At 44.1% G+C, this 19,097-nt stretch overlaps 6 protein-coding genes across 6 annotated transcripts; 3 read left to right on the top strand and 3 right to left on the bottom strand.

Moving 5' to 3' along the window:
* Window positions 1-517: 517 nt before the first annotated feature.
* On the bottom strand, window positions 518-915 carry TGAM01_v200219 (hypothetical protein; the record flags this gene model as incomplete). The annotated part of the gene is made up of 2 exons (XM_018809169.1): window positions 518-586; window positions 646-915. 2 exons carry the CDS (start codon window positions 913-915, stop codon window positions 518-520), a joined length of 339 nt encoding a protein of 112 aa, XP_018657646.1.
* A 6,058-nt stretch (window positions 916-6,973) lies between these two features.
* Window positions 6,974-7,960, top strand: TGAM01_v200217 (pectinesterase; the record flags this gene model as incomplete). Its single annotated transcript, XM_018809168.1, has 1 exon — window positions 6,974-7,960. The coding sequence occupies one exon, from the start codon at window positions 6,974-6,976 to the stop codon at window positions 7,958-7,960; it is 987 nt and encodes a 328-aa protein (XP_018657645.1).
* A 178-nt stretch (window positions 7,961-8,138) lies between these two features.
* TGAM01_v200216 (hypothetical protein) lies at window positions 8,139-9,857 on the bottom strand (the record flags this gene model as incomplete). Its single annotated transcript, XM_018809167.1, has 8 exons — window positions 8,139-8,347; window positions 8,404-8,483; window positions 8,557-8,653; window positions 8,707-8,916; window positions 8,978-9,085; window positions 9,141-9,334; window positions 9,392-9,546; window positions 9,696-9,857. 8 exons carry the CDS (start codon window positions 9,855-9,857, stop codon window positions 8,139-8,141), a joined length of 1,215 nt encoding a protein of 404 aa, XP_018657644.1.
* A 1,220-nt stretch (window positions 9,858-11,077) lies between these two features.
* On the top strand, window positions 11,078-11,569 carry TGAM01_v200215 (endoribonuclease L-PSP; the record flags this gene model as incomplete). The annotated part of the gene is made up of 2 exons (XM_018809166.1): window positions 11,078-11,189; window positions 11,250-11,569. 2 exons carry the CDS (start codon window positions 11,078-11,080, stop codon window positions 11,567-11,569), a joined length of 432 nt encoding a protein of 143 aa, XP_018657643.1.
* A 2,119-nt stretch (window positions 11,570-13,688) lies between these two features.
* Window positions 13,689-14,811, bottom strand: TGAM01_v200214 (hypothetical protein; the record flags this gene model as incomplete). Its single annotated transcript, XM_018809165.2, has 2 exons — window positions 13,689-14,027; window positions 14,092-14,811. 2 exons carry the CDS (start codon window positions 14,809-14,811, stop codon window positions 13,689-13,691), a joined length of 1,059 nt encoding a protein of 352 aa, XP_018657642.2.
* A 3,522-nt stretch (window positions 14,812-18,333) lies between these two features.
* TGAM01_v200213 (hypothetical protein) lies at window positions 18,334-18,681 on the top strand (the record flags this gene model as incomplete). The annotated part of the gene is made up of 1 exon (XM_018809164.1): window positions 18,334-18,681. The coding sequence occupies one exon, from the start codon at window positions 18,334-18,336 to the stop codon at window positions 18,679-18,681; it is 348 nt and encodes a 115-aa protein (XP_018657641.1).
* Window positions 18,682-19,097: the final 416 nt, after the last annotated feature.

Raw genomic sequence — 19,097 nt, 5'->3', positions numbered from 1 at the left:
GCTGCTACTGCGCCTCATTACCAAGGCAATCATTCTCGTGCATTGTATGACCTATTGGATATGCATTTTCTACTCTACATTACACGATTTACGCCCTTTGCTAAATGGCAGACGTCGTTGTTGCACTAGTACATTACATCGTGAAGCCTTCCATGCTTGCTGTGCTCTTCCGGTCTCTAAGACAGACCTGAAAAAGAACATGGACCATCCCCAATATCGATGAAATGCCATTTGATATTTCCAAGACATTCAATTTTAGAAGCTTAGTTTCAAGAGACAATACGTGGGTAGTCGTCAAGGTAGATGAGAGATCACATGGAGCGTCATACTGACTTCCACGACCATATTGCAAACGGCGCTGCAGGCCAGATTATCCAAGGCTTTCTTAGTCAATTTATGTGCTTATTCACATTTCAATTATAGTTGACTGGATGCAGGGGTTTCATTTTCAATGAATCATTTAACTGTAATGGAGTATCGCTGGAAAATGCCCGTCTTATCCCATAAGCTCAGTCGCTTATGCAATCAGCTTTCTCAAAGCTGACTCTTCCTGGCTATCATCTCCAAGACGCGCAACCTCGTTGCCCTGAGATGATCATCAGTTATGAGAATAAAACAAGCAAACGTCTAGGGTGAATAGCTTACGTTTTCCACTCTCACAACTGTAGGGACGCCACTGATATTGAATGGCTGTTGGCGCCACTTGTGGTTCGGGTTGCCCTTCCACTCCGCGCGCGTAACTTGGACCACATATGCCGAAGGCGCTGAGTCTGCACCAAAGACGCTTTGGAGAGCCGGAAGAGCGTTTCGACAGTCAGGGCACCATGATGACTGGCCATTATCCGGTGACCCAAAGTAGACGACATAGTGAGTGTCGGTGCTCGTGGGAGGAGCCTCCACGTTGATTAAAGGCATGTTGATATGACTGTACAGAAGATGGGATATATGTAGAGTTGTACAGGTAGATGAGATGGTTAACAAGTGAAGATTGTGAGCTGTGACGAGAAGATTCTAGCCTTGCCGTGAATTTTAGAGCCACGCAGATTAGAAACTGAAGATCACATGACGCCTAGCGGACCTGCGGCATATTGCATCATTTTTCACGACTTTGCGACTTCAATAGCGTTGTGCTATTAACCTTGAAAATGATTCCCTTTATAATTGAAGCGGATGGCAAATGTCTCTTCATGGGAAAATCTAATTGTACGTGCACATGCAGTGTTTGCGTCGCTGAAGCACACGCAGATAGTAATCGTTTTTGGAAGAATTGAGCTAAAAGCGGTCAACGGGAGGCGTTTGGTCGTCGATCGAATGCAGTCAGCCTACAACGTCGTAAATCAGGTCAAATCCACGACAAGATTCTCTGCCGTTGACATCGATTTAATTTATCTACACGATGACTGCAAGGCATTAGAGAAATAGTTCTCAGTGTAACAATACAAATGAAGTTGTATAGAGTGGAGGTGAAGGCTAAAGTTGGGCCCGTGGTGGCTGAGGTCAGTGGCCGTGGCGCTTGTGGCATCCAAAACTTACAAGGCGAGTACATGTAAGCAGTCTCAACCATTTTCAGGAGATCTGAACCCTGTTTAACTGCCGCTAATAAAAAAATAAAACTTGCGCATGCTCCCATAGTTAATCTAGGAGATGTTGTGTTGATGACACTGCTGCTCCAGTGGCTGAGAAGAGTCAATAAGGCGTTGCTACCGGTTATGCGACTAAAATGACTCAAGAGATTCCAAGTCTTCGTACTACAAGCCGACAAGTTTCAGGCATCTCAGAGCTCGGTTAAGGTGCGCGGGTCAAAATGCTTGAATGTCTTCAGACATTGGCAATTAATTAGCCGTTGAAGTTTAGTTTCAGTCATAGAGATTGGAGGTAGCTATTACATGTACTTTCACTTCTATCTCAAGCCTCTCCACAACAAATGTCGATCTCTCCACTGCAAGCTCCTGTCCCCTAAACCCCCTTCAGTCATCTTAGGCGACGGTACTCACATAATGTCGCTAAACACGGTGATCGCAACAGAAAAGAGATTGAAACAGATTGAAACAAAAAATAATGATATACCCGTTAATCATATTCCCAGAATATTAGGATGCCACATCCAATTGCACATGATAAACCTCATCAAAAGCTCGAAGCGAAAATCTCAAACAATAAACAATAGTGCTGACCGAACAGCTTGCCCTCACAGAATTTGTTATAAATCCTTCCGCTGTAATTTTTTCTTTGCATCCTGTGCATAATCAGAACCCTCTTATAGTATGTATACTCCTCAGGAAAAGCGTAACATCTCGATCATCTTCAATGTGACAAATAACGTCTTCCTATAGCCGTAGTCCACTCCAATTAGTTTCCTTGAGGATACACCATACCACCGTTCGGTTGGTACCCCTGAGACGAGCCTCTCAAAAGAGATTCGCGCTGTTCTACTTCTTTCTCATTCTGCATCAAAACACAACAAGTGCACCAACAAGATTTGCAAAAATCTCCAAAACCGCCCCCCTCCAAGTTGAAATTTTGACGAATTTCGCCTCGTTGCATTGTAAGAGGGATGCACTGAAGACCGCAATGTGTCAGAACACAAAATAGAATGCACTTCCAGGTTGTTAGCCACTTTACTGTCATTGTTTCCTGTTTCTGTAGTCTGATAGAGCACATAGTAATGGGATGGGACTTACAGATCCATTACAGCATGAGTAATCATCCAATTTATTATTAACCCTCGCCTGTGTCTTTCCAAATACGATGCAAGGACAGAAAAAGGTCTTGAGACAAAGGCCACCAGGACTGCAACAGTCGAAAAGTCCGTGTGCCCAACTGTTCTGGCTGTGGCCGTGGTTATGGCCTTCTTTAGCCATGTCGGTAATTGGATGCGGTAAATAGTTTGAGGAATGAAAATTAATAAGTGAATAGAAAGACGAGAGAGTAGCGAAAGACAGATCGGGACTGTTTTTGAAAGAAGCTGTAATACAGGTAGTTGATGATGTGGAGAGTGAAGACTTGGCGATTGGCATTATATACGACAAAGTGCCCCCTGCCCTCAGCTTTCTCTCTCCATAAGAAAATAAATTGGCGGTGCCTAACTGACAGCCTGGATCAGGTACTAAAATTTTACGAAGTGACAAGGAACGGTGAGATGTGCCTTGAGCTTGGGCTAGCAGCAGGGCTGAGTCAATAGTCATCTTACTTACCGCTTAGCGGGACCTCAATACTACATCAAACAGTCACAGCTATTAGTAGAGAATCACCGCAGTTGAGTTTTATCAATAGATTTCGCTATAAGTTGTAGAAAACTTCCATGAAAGTATAATCGAAACTATATGTCCAGAAATAGAAGTCTGGTTGTTGTTTTATTCCGAGCTTTCAGGATACGATTATTCGATTACTTAACAATCAGCGCTAAAATCCTGGCCTCTCCACGCTTAGATCCATCATCCATCAGCCCAGCTCAGCAGAAAGCCAAACGTGGACAAGTCTGTTCTAAATTCGAAAGTTTAGCCCCGCTATGGAATAGACTGAAACAAGACAATGAATAAGATAATGAGCAAAGAATCCCTCTAAGTGAATAGAATTAAACCCCAAACGTGTTTCACTAGGAATAGCTAGTAGACAATAACGGAAAGACCATGTAGAGTAAGAGGGAAAGTAAACGCATGAACCCCCAGACCAGTAGTCAGCCCATTTACTATCTACAATCCGTTCATCTCACTGTAGTACTATTGCCCTCCTTTCTATCTCATCAATTATAGAAGGCCAAAAAGGGCCAGAATCTTATGCACCATGCCTGATCTGAGCGCTATACCTAAATTGGAGCACTGCAGTTTCCTAACAGGCTCTCTCCGAGAGGCGCGCCCTATCACTTACAAATAGTCTCAATGCCGGGGAGATCCGCATATCTCGGCTTCTTTCAGCCGAGATCTTCGCTGAATGTATTGTATAAGAGCAAATGAATGGATAACTTCCCTATACGTGGAGCACAGACATGATTCATGCTACATCTCGTGGCCATGCCTCATGCTTTATTGTAGTGATAACAATTTAGCGGTGTATATAGGCTTGACAGGATTTGAGTTATATTCCTATGTGCTTCTTCTCGTACAACTGTTCTAAGTACAATTCCTTACAGTGATCTGAAAGTGGCTTATTGAGATTTCGAATGCTTTTTTCTAGCAGTTGTAATTTTGAATGCTGACGGCACAATGTCTCAGTGAAACTTAACATGCACGACGGTAGATTATCCACTTTTTAGAGAATTGATTCTTTCCGTGACGCAGAGGACCAAATAAAGATTTCATGGTGCCTTTGGAAAATACAATCTCATTAATAGGACGTGTCAAAAGAACATTTTATGGGTATAAATGGATCGACAAAAAGGGTCAGAGGGAAGCTATCTTCCACAGCATACTTATACACACGTCTGTTTATGCCCAGAATTAAACTCTGTCTAATGGCCTTCCAGCAAGCGTAGCTGAGGCTACTAAAAGAGTCAAATTCGCTTCATGTATGGGCTACACCAGAGAGTACATAGTGCAACTTGAAATGCGTTTAAGCTAGGCAGATTTGCAGCTCTGTCTGCTGCGGCTGAAACACTCGCACGTAGAACAGCCCGATAAACTATCTCATCACGTTGATCTACACACTCGCGAACTTGTATTAGATTAGCAATTTATAACAAATGTTCAATGCAGGCGGTACGCTCTGATTGACGATTAGGAGGCGACGGTATTTATAGAAGGCATCAAATGAGTCAAGGGGTAGAAAATTTGGCTGTAAGGTGTCTCTAGATTAATACCCGTATACGTGTAGTCGTCTAGCCAATGAGAGGTATGCGGACTGCGAGTATACCGAGAAAGATCTCTCTGTATCCAGGTGGCATCTATTCTGAAGAATTTCTGACTTGTGCGCCTTATGATATGTATAAAGTAAACCATCCTTGCTATTCTACCCAGTTATTTCTGTTGATCGCCTATTGGTGCCACCGATTTCAGTTGGATCAGATGCTGTTTTAGACGTACATTCAGATATCTAAATTGAGCTCTTACAACACTCCACCAACCGAGGCAGAAAATGGCAGATACCAGATTCTCGCTCCAGTGGTAGTGAAAGAGGTCCCGGAGTTCTGAATCAGTGCCGCTAAATAAGAAATAAGACGCAGTTTCCCGTGGGCAACAACAGCAAGGTGCCAAATGGTCTCCTAGAATGATAAGCCGGCTCTCGTATATCGACATTCTAGCTCTCTTTGGGTGCATTGCATATGTAGCCGCGTCTGCTGGCATCTTGGTGGCTTCACAAACGTCCAGCCAATTGATGACTGGCCTGTTTCCCCAACTGTATATCTGGCGCTACTTACGACAGCTCTAAATATTCTTGCACAAGTGGCGTTTAGCGAGGGCACCAAGATAGCTTGGTGGCATGTGCAATTCGTGGCGCCTCGGTGCTTAGTCTCCATGACTATTAGGCGAGTGGTGACAGCGCCTTATGTTCTGTAATGCCCCGTCGTAGCTTCAAGATCATATCGCTGGCAAAGCTTGGTGTGACGCTTATCGCAATTGATCAACTACTTATTCAACGGGCGTCTTCCGTCGTCTCAGCGTCCGAGCCAGTCCAGCTCTGTGACTGCTCCAATAGCACCAAAGATCGCATTTGGCTACACTGGAGATCGGTACGGATGGGTTGCGGACCTGGAATCTGTCAGTATGAGGCTCCCGATGCTTCAGGTATGTAATGCATACAATCAAAAGAATAGATCACTCATAACTTGACTATATGCGCTGATACATGCACGGGTGTCGCGCGGGCGGGCGGATTTGTGGCTAATTGCTCGACTACAGATTCTTTAATAAACCCTGACTCGATCATACCAACAGCCGCCCCCGATGGCAAGACACAGTCGCCATTCAATGTCTCATGGGACGTTGCTTTTGCTTTCTCAGAGTAATGCGCCAAGTATAACGTCTCTGGCGTTTGATAGCCACAAGAATACAGGTAATTGCAGTAACGCAACGTTAAACATGAGATCCTACCAGCTACGTTCTGCAACTCTCAAGTATCCCACCCAAATGCAAGGCAGCAATGTTTCCTTTCAGAAACACTTAAAATCTCGCGCAAGTATCCATACAACCGCCCACCTAAGCTGTGGCTCGATGGCCGATGGTGGCAGACTATCTGTAGGGTGGACCGCAGCCGGTTTCGGTCTTGCACCACAGCAACTATTCAACTCTAAAGCATGCTGGCAGGGCAGAAGAAGATTTGAAGACTTTATAATTACCACTACCTCAGAGTATGTCTCTGAATTGACTGCCGAACAGTAGTATTTACCCTTATTCTGTTGGTCATATTCTTTCGCGCTAAGAGCTTGACAATACGAGGCAACGTTTGACTCTCGGCTCTCCTGAGAACCGATCATGCGTGTCAACCGACCCTATCAGTCGTCGACTACATGACTTGGCAAATGGTATTTCGATATGTTTCAAATATTTGGTGTATTGAAAATAGAAGTAATTCTGATGAAGTTGTTAATAACCAATTAGCCTAATAGCCCACTGCCTTTGAAGCCAGGCCCCGTAATGTGCCGTCCACTCCCACCTCTTGTTTTCGGGCAATAATACCGAGGCTGCATATTAGTTTGGATGGAGTAGAGTAGTTTCGGTAAACGGGATTTACATATGCGCGCCTCCAATTGGGGCGGATCAAGAATGCAAATAGCCATTACTCCGCTGAATCTGGAGCAATACGTTCAGTGCCGTATGACCAAATATACTGTCTGTTTCTATTATCGGCTTGAAATCATTTGACCAAGATGTAATTGATCTTTAGGGGCCTTATGGTGGCTAAATAGAGGCGGAAAGGAGTTTGTGCGAAATATAAATTGTCCTCATGGGCCATGCCTAGATCTAATGGATTCCGTCACGCTACAGAATATTGTAGATAATTATTGTATCCTTAAGAACTGGCTATAGTCATATATACGATGAAGCCTCTTACTATTCTCTCTACCTTCTTCAGCTTCACAGCAAGAGCTCTAGCGGCTAGTAGAACCACTCCGCCCGCCGGTGCACTTGTTGTTGGTTCTGGAAACTATGCAACGATTCAAGCGGCTGTAAATGCCCTGAAGTCGACATCTCAAGAACAGATCATTTTTATCAACCCGGGCACCTACAATGAGCAAGTTACAATTAACAAGCTCACCGGACCGCTTACTATATACGGCTATACTCAAAACACGGCATCATACTCTTCTAATGTCGTTACAATTACCTCTGCCCACAGTTTAGCAAATGAGCCTAGCGACGATGCAACGGGCACACTGAGAGTCGAGACAACCAATTTCAAGCTATATAACGTCAATGTTGTCAACTCGTATGGTAGTGGATCTCAAGCTCTTGCATTGAGCGCCAATAATGGGAACCAGGGCTACTATGCCTGTTCTTTCAAAGGCTTTCAAGATACTGTGCTTGCAGAAACGGGCGCCCAGCTCTTTTCAGCTTGCTACATTGAAGGCGCCACAGATTTCATCTTTGGTCAAACAGCCACTGCTTGGTTCGAGAAGTGCTCAATTGGAGTACTTCCTGCATCCATTGGATATGTCACTGCATCTGGGCGTTCATCAAACACGTCTAGTTATTATGTGTTCAATCGAGCCACCATCGCAGCGGCTCCTGGTAAGACTGTCACAAACGGAGCATTTTACTTAGGAAGGCCATGGGGAGATTATGCGAGAGTTGCTTTCCAGTCTTCTTCATTGAGCAGTGTGATTAATTCCGCTGGATGGCACATTTGGAACACTGGAGACGAACGGACGGATCATGTCTCTCTGGGGGAATACGGAAACTCGGGAGCTGGAGCATCAGGCACTAGAGCGTCGTTTGCTTCGAAACTGAGCAGCCCATTGGCCACTGGCGGTATATTAGGTAGTAGTTATGCTTCGCAGTACTACGTAGATACGTCGTACCTGTGAATTAGCCAGCAATTGAACAGGCTCTAAACTACTCTTCAGTAATTAGCTCCCTCGTTTGTGGTTGTTTGTAATTGGCGCGCAAGAATTATAGATGGAATAAACGAAACAGCACTTTTTGCCTACACTCATAAAGCCTAAATTGAGAGCACTGGCAGTTCATGATTAATGCCATGTGCTATTACGAGATCGGTGCGCCTTTTGCGGCCAGGGTTGCGTAGTACAAATGTGTTTCAGCCCCGATGACCATTCTGCCGTCGCCCGCAAACTGAAAGTTTGCAGACGCCTCACCGAGGAATATTTTGCCCAGCAAAGTCCCCGAAGGATTCCACACATGTACTCCATCACCGACGCCGGCATACACATTGCCCTCAGAATCACAGTGAATTCCTGGAGACAGCAAGGTTAGTTGAGCACTGAATAACCGAAAGAATATTGATCTTTACCGTCCACAAAACCGACTGCAGCATATGCAAACAATTTTCGATGCTCAAAAGTTCCATCTCTTGCGACCGTATAACGATATCTGTGAAAAGTGTCCAAGTATTGTCAGCTTCGATCCAACGGAAAAAGTGAAAGCGGAATGGCGTAAGACATACATCGTCGAGGCGCCCGTGTTATCGAAGCCATAAAATGCTTTGGATGCACCAGTATCTGTTATATATGCGTATCGACCGTCGTGAGAAAATGTGATGCCTATCATTTGGTCACTAGGAGGTCGCCAGCGAGGCAAACGAGATACGGCTCACCATTACAGCTCACAAACTCATCTGCTACAACGGTAACAGCTCCGGTAGCTGGATCTAATCGATATACTTGATTTGGGAGGCCAGGTTTTGGCCGAAAGTCTTGAAGATAGCCATAAATTGTATCCGTGAAGTATATATGCTTGTTTCTGTAATTAACAGAGACATCATTGAGGGAGTTAAATTGGCGACCAAAGTAATTATTGACGAGAACTTAAGTGGAAGACGTCTTATTAGTACGAACTTAACACTGGATTGCTGCTGAGCTGCTTACTAGAAGTGTTGTACGGCGCTCTTGGATTGGCTATAAATAGCGTGGGCGGCACATCCGGGCCCATCCCCTCGCCGGTGAAGAGTATCGCGCCCTTGTAGTTTGTTCCTCCTAAACTGAATGAGAAGATGTTCTTGGAAAGGTAATAGTTGAGTTAGAAGATTACCATTGGGGTTTATTACAGGAGGCTCGGTAGGAACAGTGTGAACTTGAACTTTGCCAACGGCATTTCGCTCATTTGATACTGCCATAGCTTCACTCAGGGATATCTTCGATAGCATGCTGGACTTTTTTAGTCCAGTTCCAGCAGATAAAGGTCCAGCACTCTGTGCAATGAAAACCTCATCCGTAGGGGGGTACCTGACGGTGTGGTCAGAAATGATGACACTAGAAATAAGAACCTAGCATCTATCATACCAAACTACAGCTTCATGGAACAGAGGATCCGTGCCTGCATCAGCGATGAGTGTGAGGGTCGGGCTGTTGCCCAAAATCTTCAAAAAGTCAGGGTGGTGGACGTGAAATGGCCGTTCCTTTAAGCTCTCTAACGTAGAGCCCGGTGGAATAAATATCTACCAATGAGTTAATAAACAAAGTAGACACGCGGGAATACATTACTTGCGGTTGTGATATTAGCGATATTCTCGGGAGGAACCACTGATAGGGTTGCGAAAACCGATGGAGGTAAGGATTGAGCTTGGGATGGAAGCTCTGTCAATACCTGAGGAACGTTTCCACCTTTATATGTCACAATTGCATCCTGGATGTCAAATAGGATGTTCTTTATGCTATCAGGCGATGTCGCGACACCAATTGCAAAGGCTGCAGCAGCCGCCGAAACGATCCATGGCGCAGCCGATCTTGGTGTGGTCTCTTGAGGCATGTTACTCAGATATTGAGTTCATTCGAGCCTACTTGAAGACTTGCGGAGTATCTGAAAGCACAAATACTGAGACTGGGCGAGTCAAGGTTATCCTTTTGCCTGAGTGAGGGGGTGCTTATCCACAGAGTTTGTTTGAGTGTGAGATTCGCGACAGTATGGAGCCAATCACAATACCTCATAAAGGACGCAGCTTTGAATGCTTCAGATAGTTATCAATATTACGAAGAAGCCCTACCGCGTTTCATTTATATTGAATAAATCAATCTTTTAGAAATGGACATGTCTAGAGTTTGGAAGACTTGTTTTGTAGATTGCATTAGGCATTGTCGCTGCAACACGGCTTAGACTTAGTCTTGATTGACTCCATTACTAGGGAATCCTTGGCCTGACTCCATTGAAGCCCATTGAAGCGTTAATCTTGCAATCTTCTTTTTCTCTCACTTTATTATGACATCGGAGCCATAGATTGCAATTCAAAATTTGGACAAGACGTGATATCAGCTTGTAAGAAGTGTTTCTGCAATGACAACGAATTCTTCTTTAATTCCTCACGGCGTGTATGTTCTATCGTAATCTCTGGTTGAGCCGTTTCTTCAGCGGGGATTTTTCCCGCTACCGCAACCCGCATACTCGGCCGCAACCACGGTGATATTGATGTTGTAATATACAAAGCAGTGTGCTAGTAACGACTTATATCATAACTTGACCAGACCGATTTCCTATTGTAGTAAAACACTCATACCACATTCAAACCGTAGTTCCACAAGTAAGATTATGAGTAATACTTGTGCTCGATCCCTTGCTTTGGGCCCGTGAAATCTATACTTACCTTTCTGGTGCATTTTGACCCTTAGTGTTCAATGTCGCACTAAATTGATAGAGCGGCATATCAATAATCTCCAGGTTCTGTTTAGATAAAACCTGTGTTACGTACATCTCACCGCAGAACGTTGCATTGTCCCACTGTACAACCGATCTCCGGCTTCTTGTACTACTCTGTTGATTGCTTGCTTACAAACCGGATGCCGAATCACACGCAAACCAGATGCCGAATGACAAATCATCGAACAGCCTTTGACATCCAAACCAACTGCTAGCTGTACTACTCTCGCATCAATCAAACAGCAGTTGGGTATATATAAGCTTGCACTCCCTTCGCTGTCAATACTGGAGCACTGCCCATCTGAAAGTCTCAATAGAAAAAACTTACTCACATCAAAATGTCCAACTTGAAGTATTATTCTTACAATGGCGTCGGTAAAAAGAATGTAGAGAAATATTCTTACAACCAGGCCGTCCGTGTCGGCGATCGAATTGAAATCTCTGGTCAAGGTAAGACGGGAATTATGGTACTATAATTTAGTTCGGCTCTTATGTTATTTTTGCTTCTAGGAGGATGGCACCCTACCACCGGCGAGATCAAAAGCGATATCAATGCGCAAATCGACCAGGCTTTCGCCAATGTTGAACTAACCTTGAAGGATGCTGGCGGCAAAGGATGGTCGCAAGTTTATCGTGTCAACTCTTACCATCTTCCTCTCAACGACGAGGCACTGGAGGCCATGGTACGCAATTTCAAGACTTATATGCCTGACCATCAACCCATCTGGACTTGTATTGGAGTTCAACGATTAGGCGAGGATCCCATGCGTGTGGAAATTGAGGTGGTCGCGCACGATCCCGAAGGAGCACAAGCAGCATCCAGCAAATGAAAGATAATATGAGTGTACATTATCGCTCAAAAGTTCAATTAACAACTGTTCTATAAATGTTCAGTCAATCAGCGAATGCTCTGAATCTGTCGTTGTTTTCGCACAAATAGTGATTGCTAACATTGCTTCACACACAAAAAATTCTCAAACAACTTACATGATCACGCGTGATAACCTGAGCATAAGGAGAGACAAGAAAAGCGATATGACAAAGAACCTTTGTTTTAAGCTTAAGTTAGTAAAGTACTATCTAATTTGTGCTACCTAGAAGTAGGATTTCCAACGGCATTTTGCAAGCGCTTAGATATATGCAGTAGTAAAGAGCATTTCTTAATGGGTGGTGTTATTGATGCTACTGCTTCTACTTCCACTGCTACCACTATAGATAGCTTACCGTTGTAGATTTAGTGAATCACTAAGAGGCTTTCCAACTACATGTGTGTGTATTTGCCTATCAATCCCAATACCTTAAAGTCCAAATCCGGCGCCCTATTTCTGTTCAAAGAGCGACTCGATAAATATCGTAGAAACATTCTGATACAATATCCATTGAACACGTAATCATCTTGTTAATGCAATGACTAGATCATGTCTAGACTCCGCGCCTTGGTGATAGGTATTGTGATATTTTCAGCAACAAAGCGATTAATTGAACTGAGTCATAAGTAATTAGATGAGATGCACCAAGACGTTATCAGCCGTATAACAAAGTTTTCACACAGGCGCCAGTTTCCGTTGTCATATTTACATCCCAGCTCTCCGTCCACTTCCATCGTCCAGAGCCTTCTTAGCTTCAGCAAGAAGATAAACGTCGCGCACTTGTATATAACGACCAAGCTCCGACGTTGGTTCAGCTAAATTCATGGTTTCTAACGCTTCGTTGATAGGCATCCATCGATGGCTAAGCCCGTCAATACGCTCTTCTTCTGTCAAAGAGGGATTGCCAGAAATGTCGAGAACATTGGCGATATAACAGTAAGAGATCTGATGGAGGTCATTACGAAATTCTTCGACGGTAGCTATGCAGCTGGAGCCACGCAAGGAGACGGCTGCCCCAGTCTCTTCTTCGACTTCGCGGTGGGCGGCGTTATGATGATCTTCGTCTTTTTCGATCCTACCACCGAGAAGTTTGTAATAGTTACCTTTCTCAGCATAGATAACGGCAATTTCGCCACAAGTATTGAGCACCACAATTCAGACAACATATCAGCGGTAATAAATGACTTTGGACTGTCGGAAGCCATTAGTCTTTTGATTTGGCATGTTATCATCGAATCCTGTCATCGGTGTTTATGTATAAAAGATAGTAAAGTTTTCGAGATGAAAAGGAAAGAAGAAGGAAGAAATGATTGCTGAGGCCAGTGGCGTAGGAGATGATACAGGCGGAGAAGAGTGAGGACGGTGTTCTTTCTTTGCTTTGTCTTTTTTGGGGAGGAGGCCCGACCGCGTTTGTATACACTCATCTATCTGAGCCATTGCTCATTTATGACACACGTATTCATGTAGGCAGCAGTAATCTGAGTATGGCTGAGCGTGCTTGAGCGCTTTGACGCTTAGTGTGACGGCAACCAACGGCCATCAAGATAGAGGGGGATGTTAAAGTACTTAAAAATGTTATTATGAATAACCAATCAGGCTCTCATGCTAGGATTGACGCATGAGTCATAATCACGGTGCTTCGGCATATGAGTTCTTGTTATTCTAAATCACCACAGACAAGTCCAGTTCAATTCAAGCAAAACATGTAGCCTCAATTTTTAATGGAGACCGCAAAACTTATTGAAGCCTTCTTGGTCTGCCGCATTAGTGGTCCCGTCAAATACCTTACTAGATTCTAGGATCTATCATTATTCAGTTAAGGCTACAAAATTCGCAGTCATGTGGTTAAAGCATTTCCCAGTGCAACAGTTCAAATACATGCCTATTACATCAGCGTGTGATTATGTCTTCTTTATATAATCTTCTCAGCTAACGAACTCTAATTGTTTGGATCAAGCATAACAGTGCTGTTTATGTGGCGCGTAGATGGAGGACAGCTCTAAAATGAGTATCATAAAAGCGAGTCGCTCTCAAGGTGATAATGTCGATTTATACATTAAGTATTAAGAAAGGTAAAGTCCTAATGAAGATTGGCCACGCCAATTTGATTGCCTGTTACATCGAAGTCGATATATTTGCCTTGAAACCATGACTGTCCAACTAACCAGCCCCCAGCTCCGATATTTCCACCTGTTATGGTAGCAGTACAATTGTTGTTGCCATTGTCTTCCATCTTAAAAGCCTCGGGCTCAATAAAAAACGTCTGCGTGCTATTTCCAATTTGGAATCCTATATGCGGGGGAGAATCACAAGGATAATATCCAAATAGTGTGCCGTCGCAGCCAATAGCATCTCTCGTGAAACTCTGGAATCCAAGTTTGTCAAAGAGCGCTTTAACCATTGTATGGTTACCAATGATCTTTTGACATTAGTAAGTATGTCTGTCGACCTTCAAGCAAAGGCAAAGTAAAAGACACACTCACATTTGAAGTTCCACTGTCCAAAAACATGGACTGCTGGACACCAACATCAAGCATATCTGATGGTAATCCGCCTTCAATAATCCACTGCTGGCCAGAGATAGGAGCCGTTGCCATAGCTCCACTGAAAAGAGTGCGATCAACGCCACCCAGAGTTAAGCTGCCTGTCCCGGAGGTCTCAAGACCTAAGCCAAATCGACACTCATCCACCTGACCCTCATCGCACAGATGTTGAAAAAAGGGGGTGCCGCCAACTGAAGAATCGTCTGCTGATGTTCCTAGCAAACCAACAATGCCTTGGCCTGGAAATTGGGTTATAGTATCCGGATTTGGCTGCGGAACCTTTACAACAGTTCCGATTGACTGATTTGTGGCTGTAAGAGAACTGACGGCCAGCTTATCAGTGACCACATTGCTTTTAAGTATCATTTCTCCACATCCGTCCGGCTTTGTGGTAATAAATGACATTGAGACTGTCTGGTTGAGAGTTTGAGATTCGGATGAAGGTTTGTAAAGATCTGGATTGACATAAACATCGCTAGATCCAGTATCAATCAACAGAGACAAGTCATTGGCGTCTCCGGCTGTAAAATTCCCAAACCAAAATCCTTCCGCAAATACAACGGGTATTGTGTGTAGAGGCTTGCTTGAGCGCTCATCTTGGGTCCGGGTTGCCGCACAGCCTAGCCCCAAAGCAAAGGAGAATAAGAAAAGAACTCTCATCTTGCTGCAGAAATGTTCATTGTTGATGCTGGTTGTAAAAAGAATATGTCGAGTTTCAATCCTGATGAATTGCTTTAAATAGGAGTTCTCTACATGGATAAAGCAAAGCCATAAAGCATAGCCTCGTTCAGGAAGCGGGTCAGCGATATCTAAAACACATAGAATACGAGTTTCGACACTCAAGCTAGGCAAGCAGGGGGTAGGAAAACAACACCGCCGCGCGTCACATACAAACTTATAGTGACAGACCGCGGTGTTTCTTTCGCCCAATAGCCATCAACAGGGGAGCAAAAGATCAGCCCATTAAAGACCCACATTCAGACTTTATAAAGCTTAGCCTTTACGTTTAAAACAAGGTTCTTTCATAAAGCACCAAGACCTTGTTACCCCTTATATGCTACTACATTTTGCTCACTGAGTTGCTGTCACAAGTTGACTCCCTTTGAACCCAAAGCTCAGGGTGTCTGAATTTGACCAATTGCTACTCCTATACAATTAATACTCCTTGAGGAGAGCTAGCAGATCAATTTATTGTATGACTTATGAATCAAGCCCGTCTATGAACGGGTTCGATCTACATATAGTGGGCTGGGCTGCTGGCTTGATTTGGATGAATCAGAGTGTAGTGGAATATATAGTCAATGCAACATATCCAAGGCCGTTGCTAATACTAAGCTCTTCTTGTTTCACAGCCTAAGGCACGAAACAAAAAACACAATGCATGGGAGAGGTACCCGTGACACGTATTAGACTACGGTAAAAAGTATTAAAGATTATAGACTAATCATCAGGCTAACGTAGTCTCATATAGAAATAGGGATGTGTTATTGAGTCTCTGTTGTAATGTAAGTATTGGAAAGAACGCGGTACTATTAGCTTTATCCTTTCCACTCTCTTCTCTTCCTTACTTCTAGTCATTTAGCCTAAACTGCCGGCCCACACTCACTCCTACTGCAGCTCATACAGTAACCTCTTCTGCTACTATTAACACCAGCCTCCCTCCCCTCAGCAATAACATGCAGATGAGTAGTGTCTAACCCGCAGACAGATATCAAGAACAAACAGAAGAGTAGGCAGAGGAACAGAAAGGGGTGCTGCTCAAGCTGTATCTACATCTATTACATCTACTACCTAGCTTTCTAAAATTCACTCCTGTTTATTAATAATTAACTCTTTGCTTATCTTATACAGCTGGCTAATCCAATGCTTACCGGATTTCAGTATCAACATTCAGTCAACTGCAATTGCGAGAAGTTGGTCATGTGTTGGAATAAACGGTCTCACCGCGTACTAATCGGTTTTTGGAAATACTTCTATAGTCCTGTTATATTGCCATTCCTAGCACATACGACCTTAGGTAATGGAGAATTCGGGGTCCCGTTAAGTTCTTTACAGCGGTTTAATGTCTTCTGTTTCTTGCGCCTCTAAGTTCCAAAATTGAAGCTGCATGTTTCCGTTTTCCGAGACCCTTAAACTTACATAAATGCGCTAAATGCGCAAACTAAACTAGGGGTTCCAGATACGTCAGCAGCTCGACCCTAACGGCCTGTTCCTCATCGACTTCTTCACGACCATGTTCGCCAAGTATCTCTGAAACACGCAGGTCAACGGGCAAGAAGGGCAAGAACGTGTTTAGACTGAAGGCCTCGTAGATCGATTGCCGACGACCTGATCCCAAGTGTTCACTCCGATACAAACGTGTAGTACTGTGATTTCTTCTGCATCTCTCTTTTGTATGAAATGTCCTTCTACAATCATTATGAATACCGTGAACTTATCTGAAAATTATCTCTCTCAAGTTCTCTAATCGAAGATTCCATGACCTAGTTTCCAGCCAATGTACATTTATTACATGACTTCTCAGTGCTCTTTAATGTATAGTAGCGTGCGACATCGTACATAGCACAAGTACCATACGTCTCATTCATTCTCTACATACAATATCGAAGGCTAGCTGCCTTCTTATGGTAGGGTCGTCCAGATATAACACTAGCGCTGCAACAGTATTCCTAGCATTTGGCCCAGCTCTCCTTATTCAAACACGTATTGCCATATGCGCCGACCACAGGCGTTTACGTTCGGCTGTAAGTTCGACTGTGACAGACGGTAAGAGTGATGAGGCTTAGCATATTGCTATCAAAAGTATCAGCGTCAGCCGGCACAGGCTCGAACGGATCGATCCTTGGTGTTCGAGATAGCGGCTACTAGCATTTGAATAAGTGAATTGGGACAAGCAGAGGCGTGCTGAATTGCGCCGCTAGTTAAGGGCAAATGCAGAGGGAGGAAGACAGCATCGCCACCTGGTTATAGGGCCGAAGCTTACGGGAGGCAAAGGATGGATGGATGACAGCGCTATTACTTGAGGCAACAGTGCCTTGTTTCAATACCTGTAATAATTCTATGCCGTAGGCTTAGTATTCATTGGCGGAGAGGTGAGTTTGAGCTGAAGCCAGGAAGAACGCCAGCTGTCGGGGCTGGTGGCTGGCTGAAGCGCCTGAAATGTAATGACGACATTTTCTATTGAGCTCTGCTATAGGATCCATACAATCACACCAGTCATCTGGCCTATTATTATGCAGTCTCCATTGTTCCAGACTCAGCCTTGTATGCTTGTTCTGCAGCATGCGATTGGAGATGAAGCAATAGTGAGGTTCCGACTTGGCAGCTTCATCTTCAAGTTTCTGGGTTGAAGCGTATCCAATAGAACAAGACTTGTAATAGATGGGAGTAATTGGGCAATAACAAGACGCAGATAGCATCTGGGCGATAATATGCTATAGCACTTGACCATACACCAAGAAGATTAGTAGGAATATATAACATTACTCAGGCTTTCCTATGAAGCATTCATAATTCATCATTTAAAATATCAACATTCCAGATGAAACTCCTAATTCCTGCTATAACATGGCTAAAGACAGGACAGTGTATTTCATTCACTATAACAAGGTGGCTTTTCTTACCCCCACCAACCCCTCTCCCCCCTCCCTAACCCTCCTCTACCAATCTTCTCGAATAGCAGCTGCTCAAGATACTCTTACATGCGATTAACTTTGCGCTATACTACATACATAGCCACACGCACCCCGGGTACCTACGTATCGTTTGCGCGGAGAATATTTCGACACAGAACTATCGAAAATCAGCCATTGAACTTGGCCACCACTGTTCTGTTACTCATAATGGGATGCTGGATTAATGAGTACACCCATAAATTGTCGCTCAACTGAGTGCAGCTGAGATCCTTCCTCGCAATTGCCCATGAGAATGTCTCCAAAGAAAGCCATGCCACGTCACACATCATCACAATTCTCCGTTTCATCCAGCATTATAAACTCTATAGCAAGCCATAGTAGGTAATGGTTGGATAGTTTGGTAGGTTAGAATGCCATGTTAAGCAAGCACATACCAGGTAACTTCATGTATAAATGAAGGCGCATGTCCCTTTTGAAATAGAAACTGTCAATAACCATCCTCACACTCATCAGCAAAGCATCCAACAATTTTAACACAACTGCCAAAATGTTCAGCCTTCTCTTCCAGTCTGCCATCATGACTGCCACCATGGCCCTCACTGCCTCCGCAGCTCCTCAGTGCAACACCAATGCCGACTGCCTCTCTGGCTTCATCTGCGGCACCAGCGACTTTAGTGGCAGCTCCAGTGACAAAGTGTGCGTTAAGATTGGAACTTGCAACAACAAACCTGATCCTCAATTCCCCAACCTCGGACCAAAGTGCGGCGACTCGATCTTCTGCAACGTTGGAGGTTACTGCGGCGAAGGATATTTCACCATGGGCGGTGAAAGAATCCTTAGTCAAGTCTGTGTTAACGCTGCCACCGGCGTTAAATGCGCTGAGCCATCGACGTAATGTAACAGGAAAATCCCCAGAGGTCTGGTGATATAACTCTCGGGCTGGTATTATGCTAGTTAATCCCACGCTATAAGGATTCCCTATTACATTATCTTTTGTAGTTAACTGTACACTAGATAGGTAATAATATAAGAGATTCCTAATAGATAAAGCCAAGAGAGAGGGAGGGGGGTGCAGGTTTCATGTTCATCTGGCAAACTGACTAATTAAAGTGGGAGACAAGACGGTGAAGTAGGCGTGCACTTAACGATTGTACTGAGTCAAAGATGGCGAAAATGGCAAAACCTTGGTCCAGGTTCAGGTCATGGTGGAAACCCGTCTGCTCCCCCATAGACAAGCCACTCCGGCAGATTAGTAGTTGAGTGTGTGACCATTAGCGAACACCGGCTGTTATAAGTTTCTTCTTTTTACTC

This window comes from Trichoderma gamsii, assembly GCF_001481775.2.
Source record: "Trichoderma gamsii strain T6085 chromosome Unknown Scaffold_1.2, whole genome shotgun sequence".
NCBI classification, from domain to species: Eukaryota; Fungi; Ascomycota; class Sordariomycetes; order Hypocreales; family Hypocreaceae; genus Trichoderma; species Trichoderma gamsii.
Note: the sequence above shows the minus strand (reverse complement) of the source record. Positions and strands in the feature narration are given on the sequence as shown.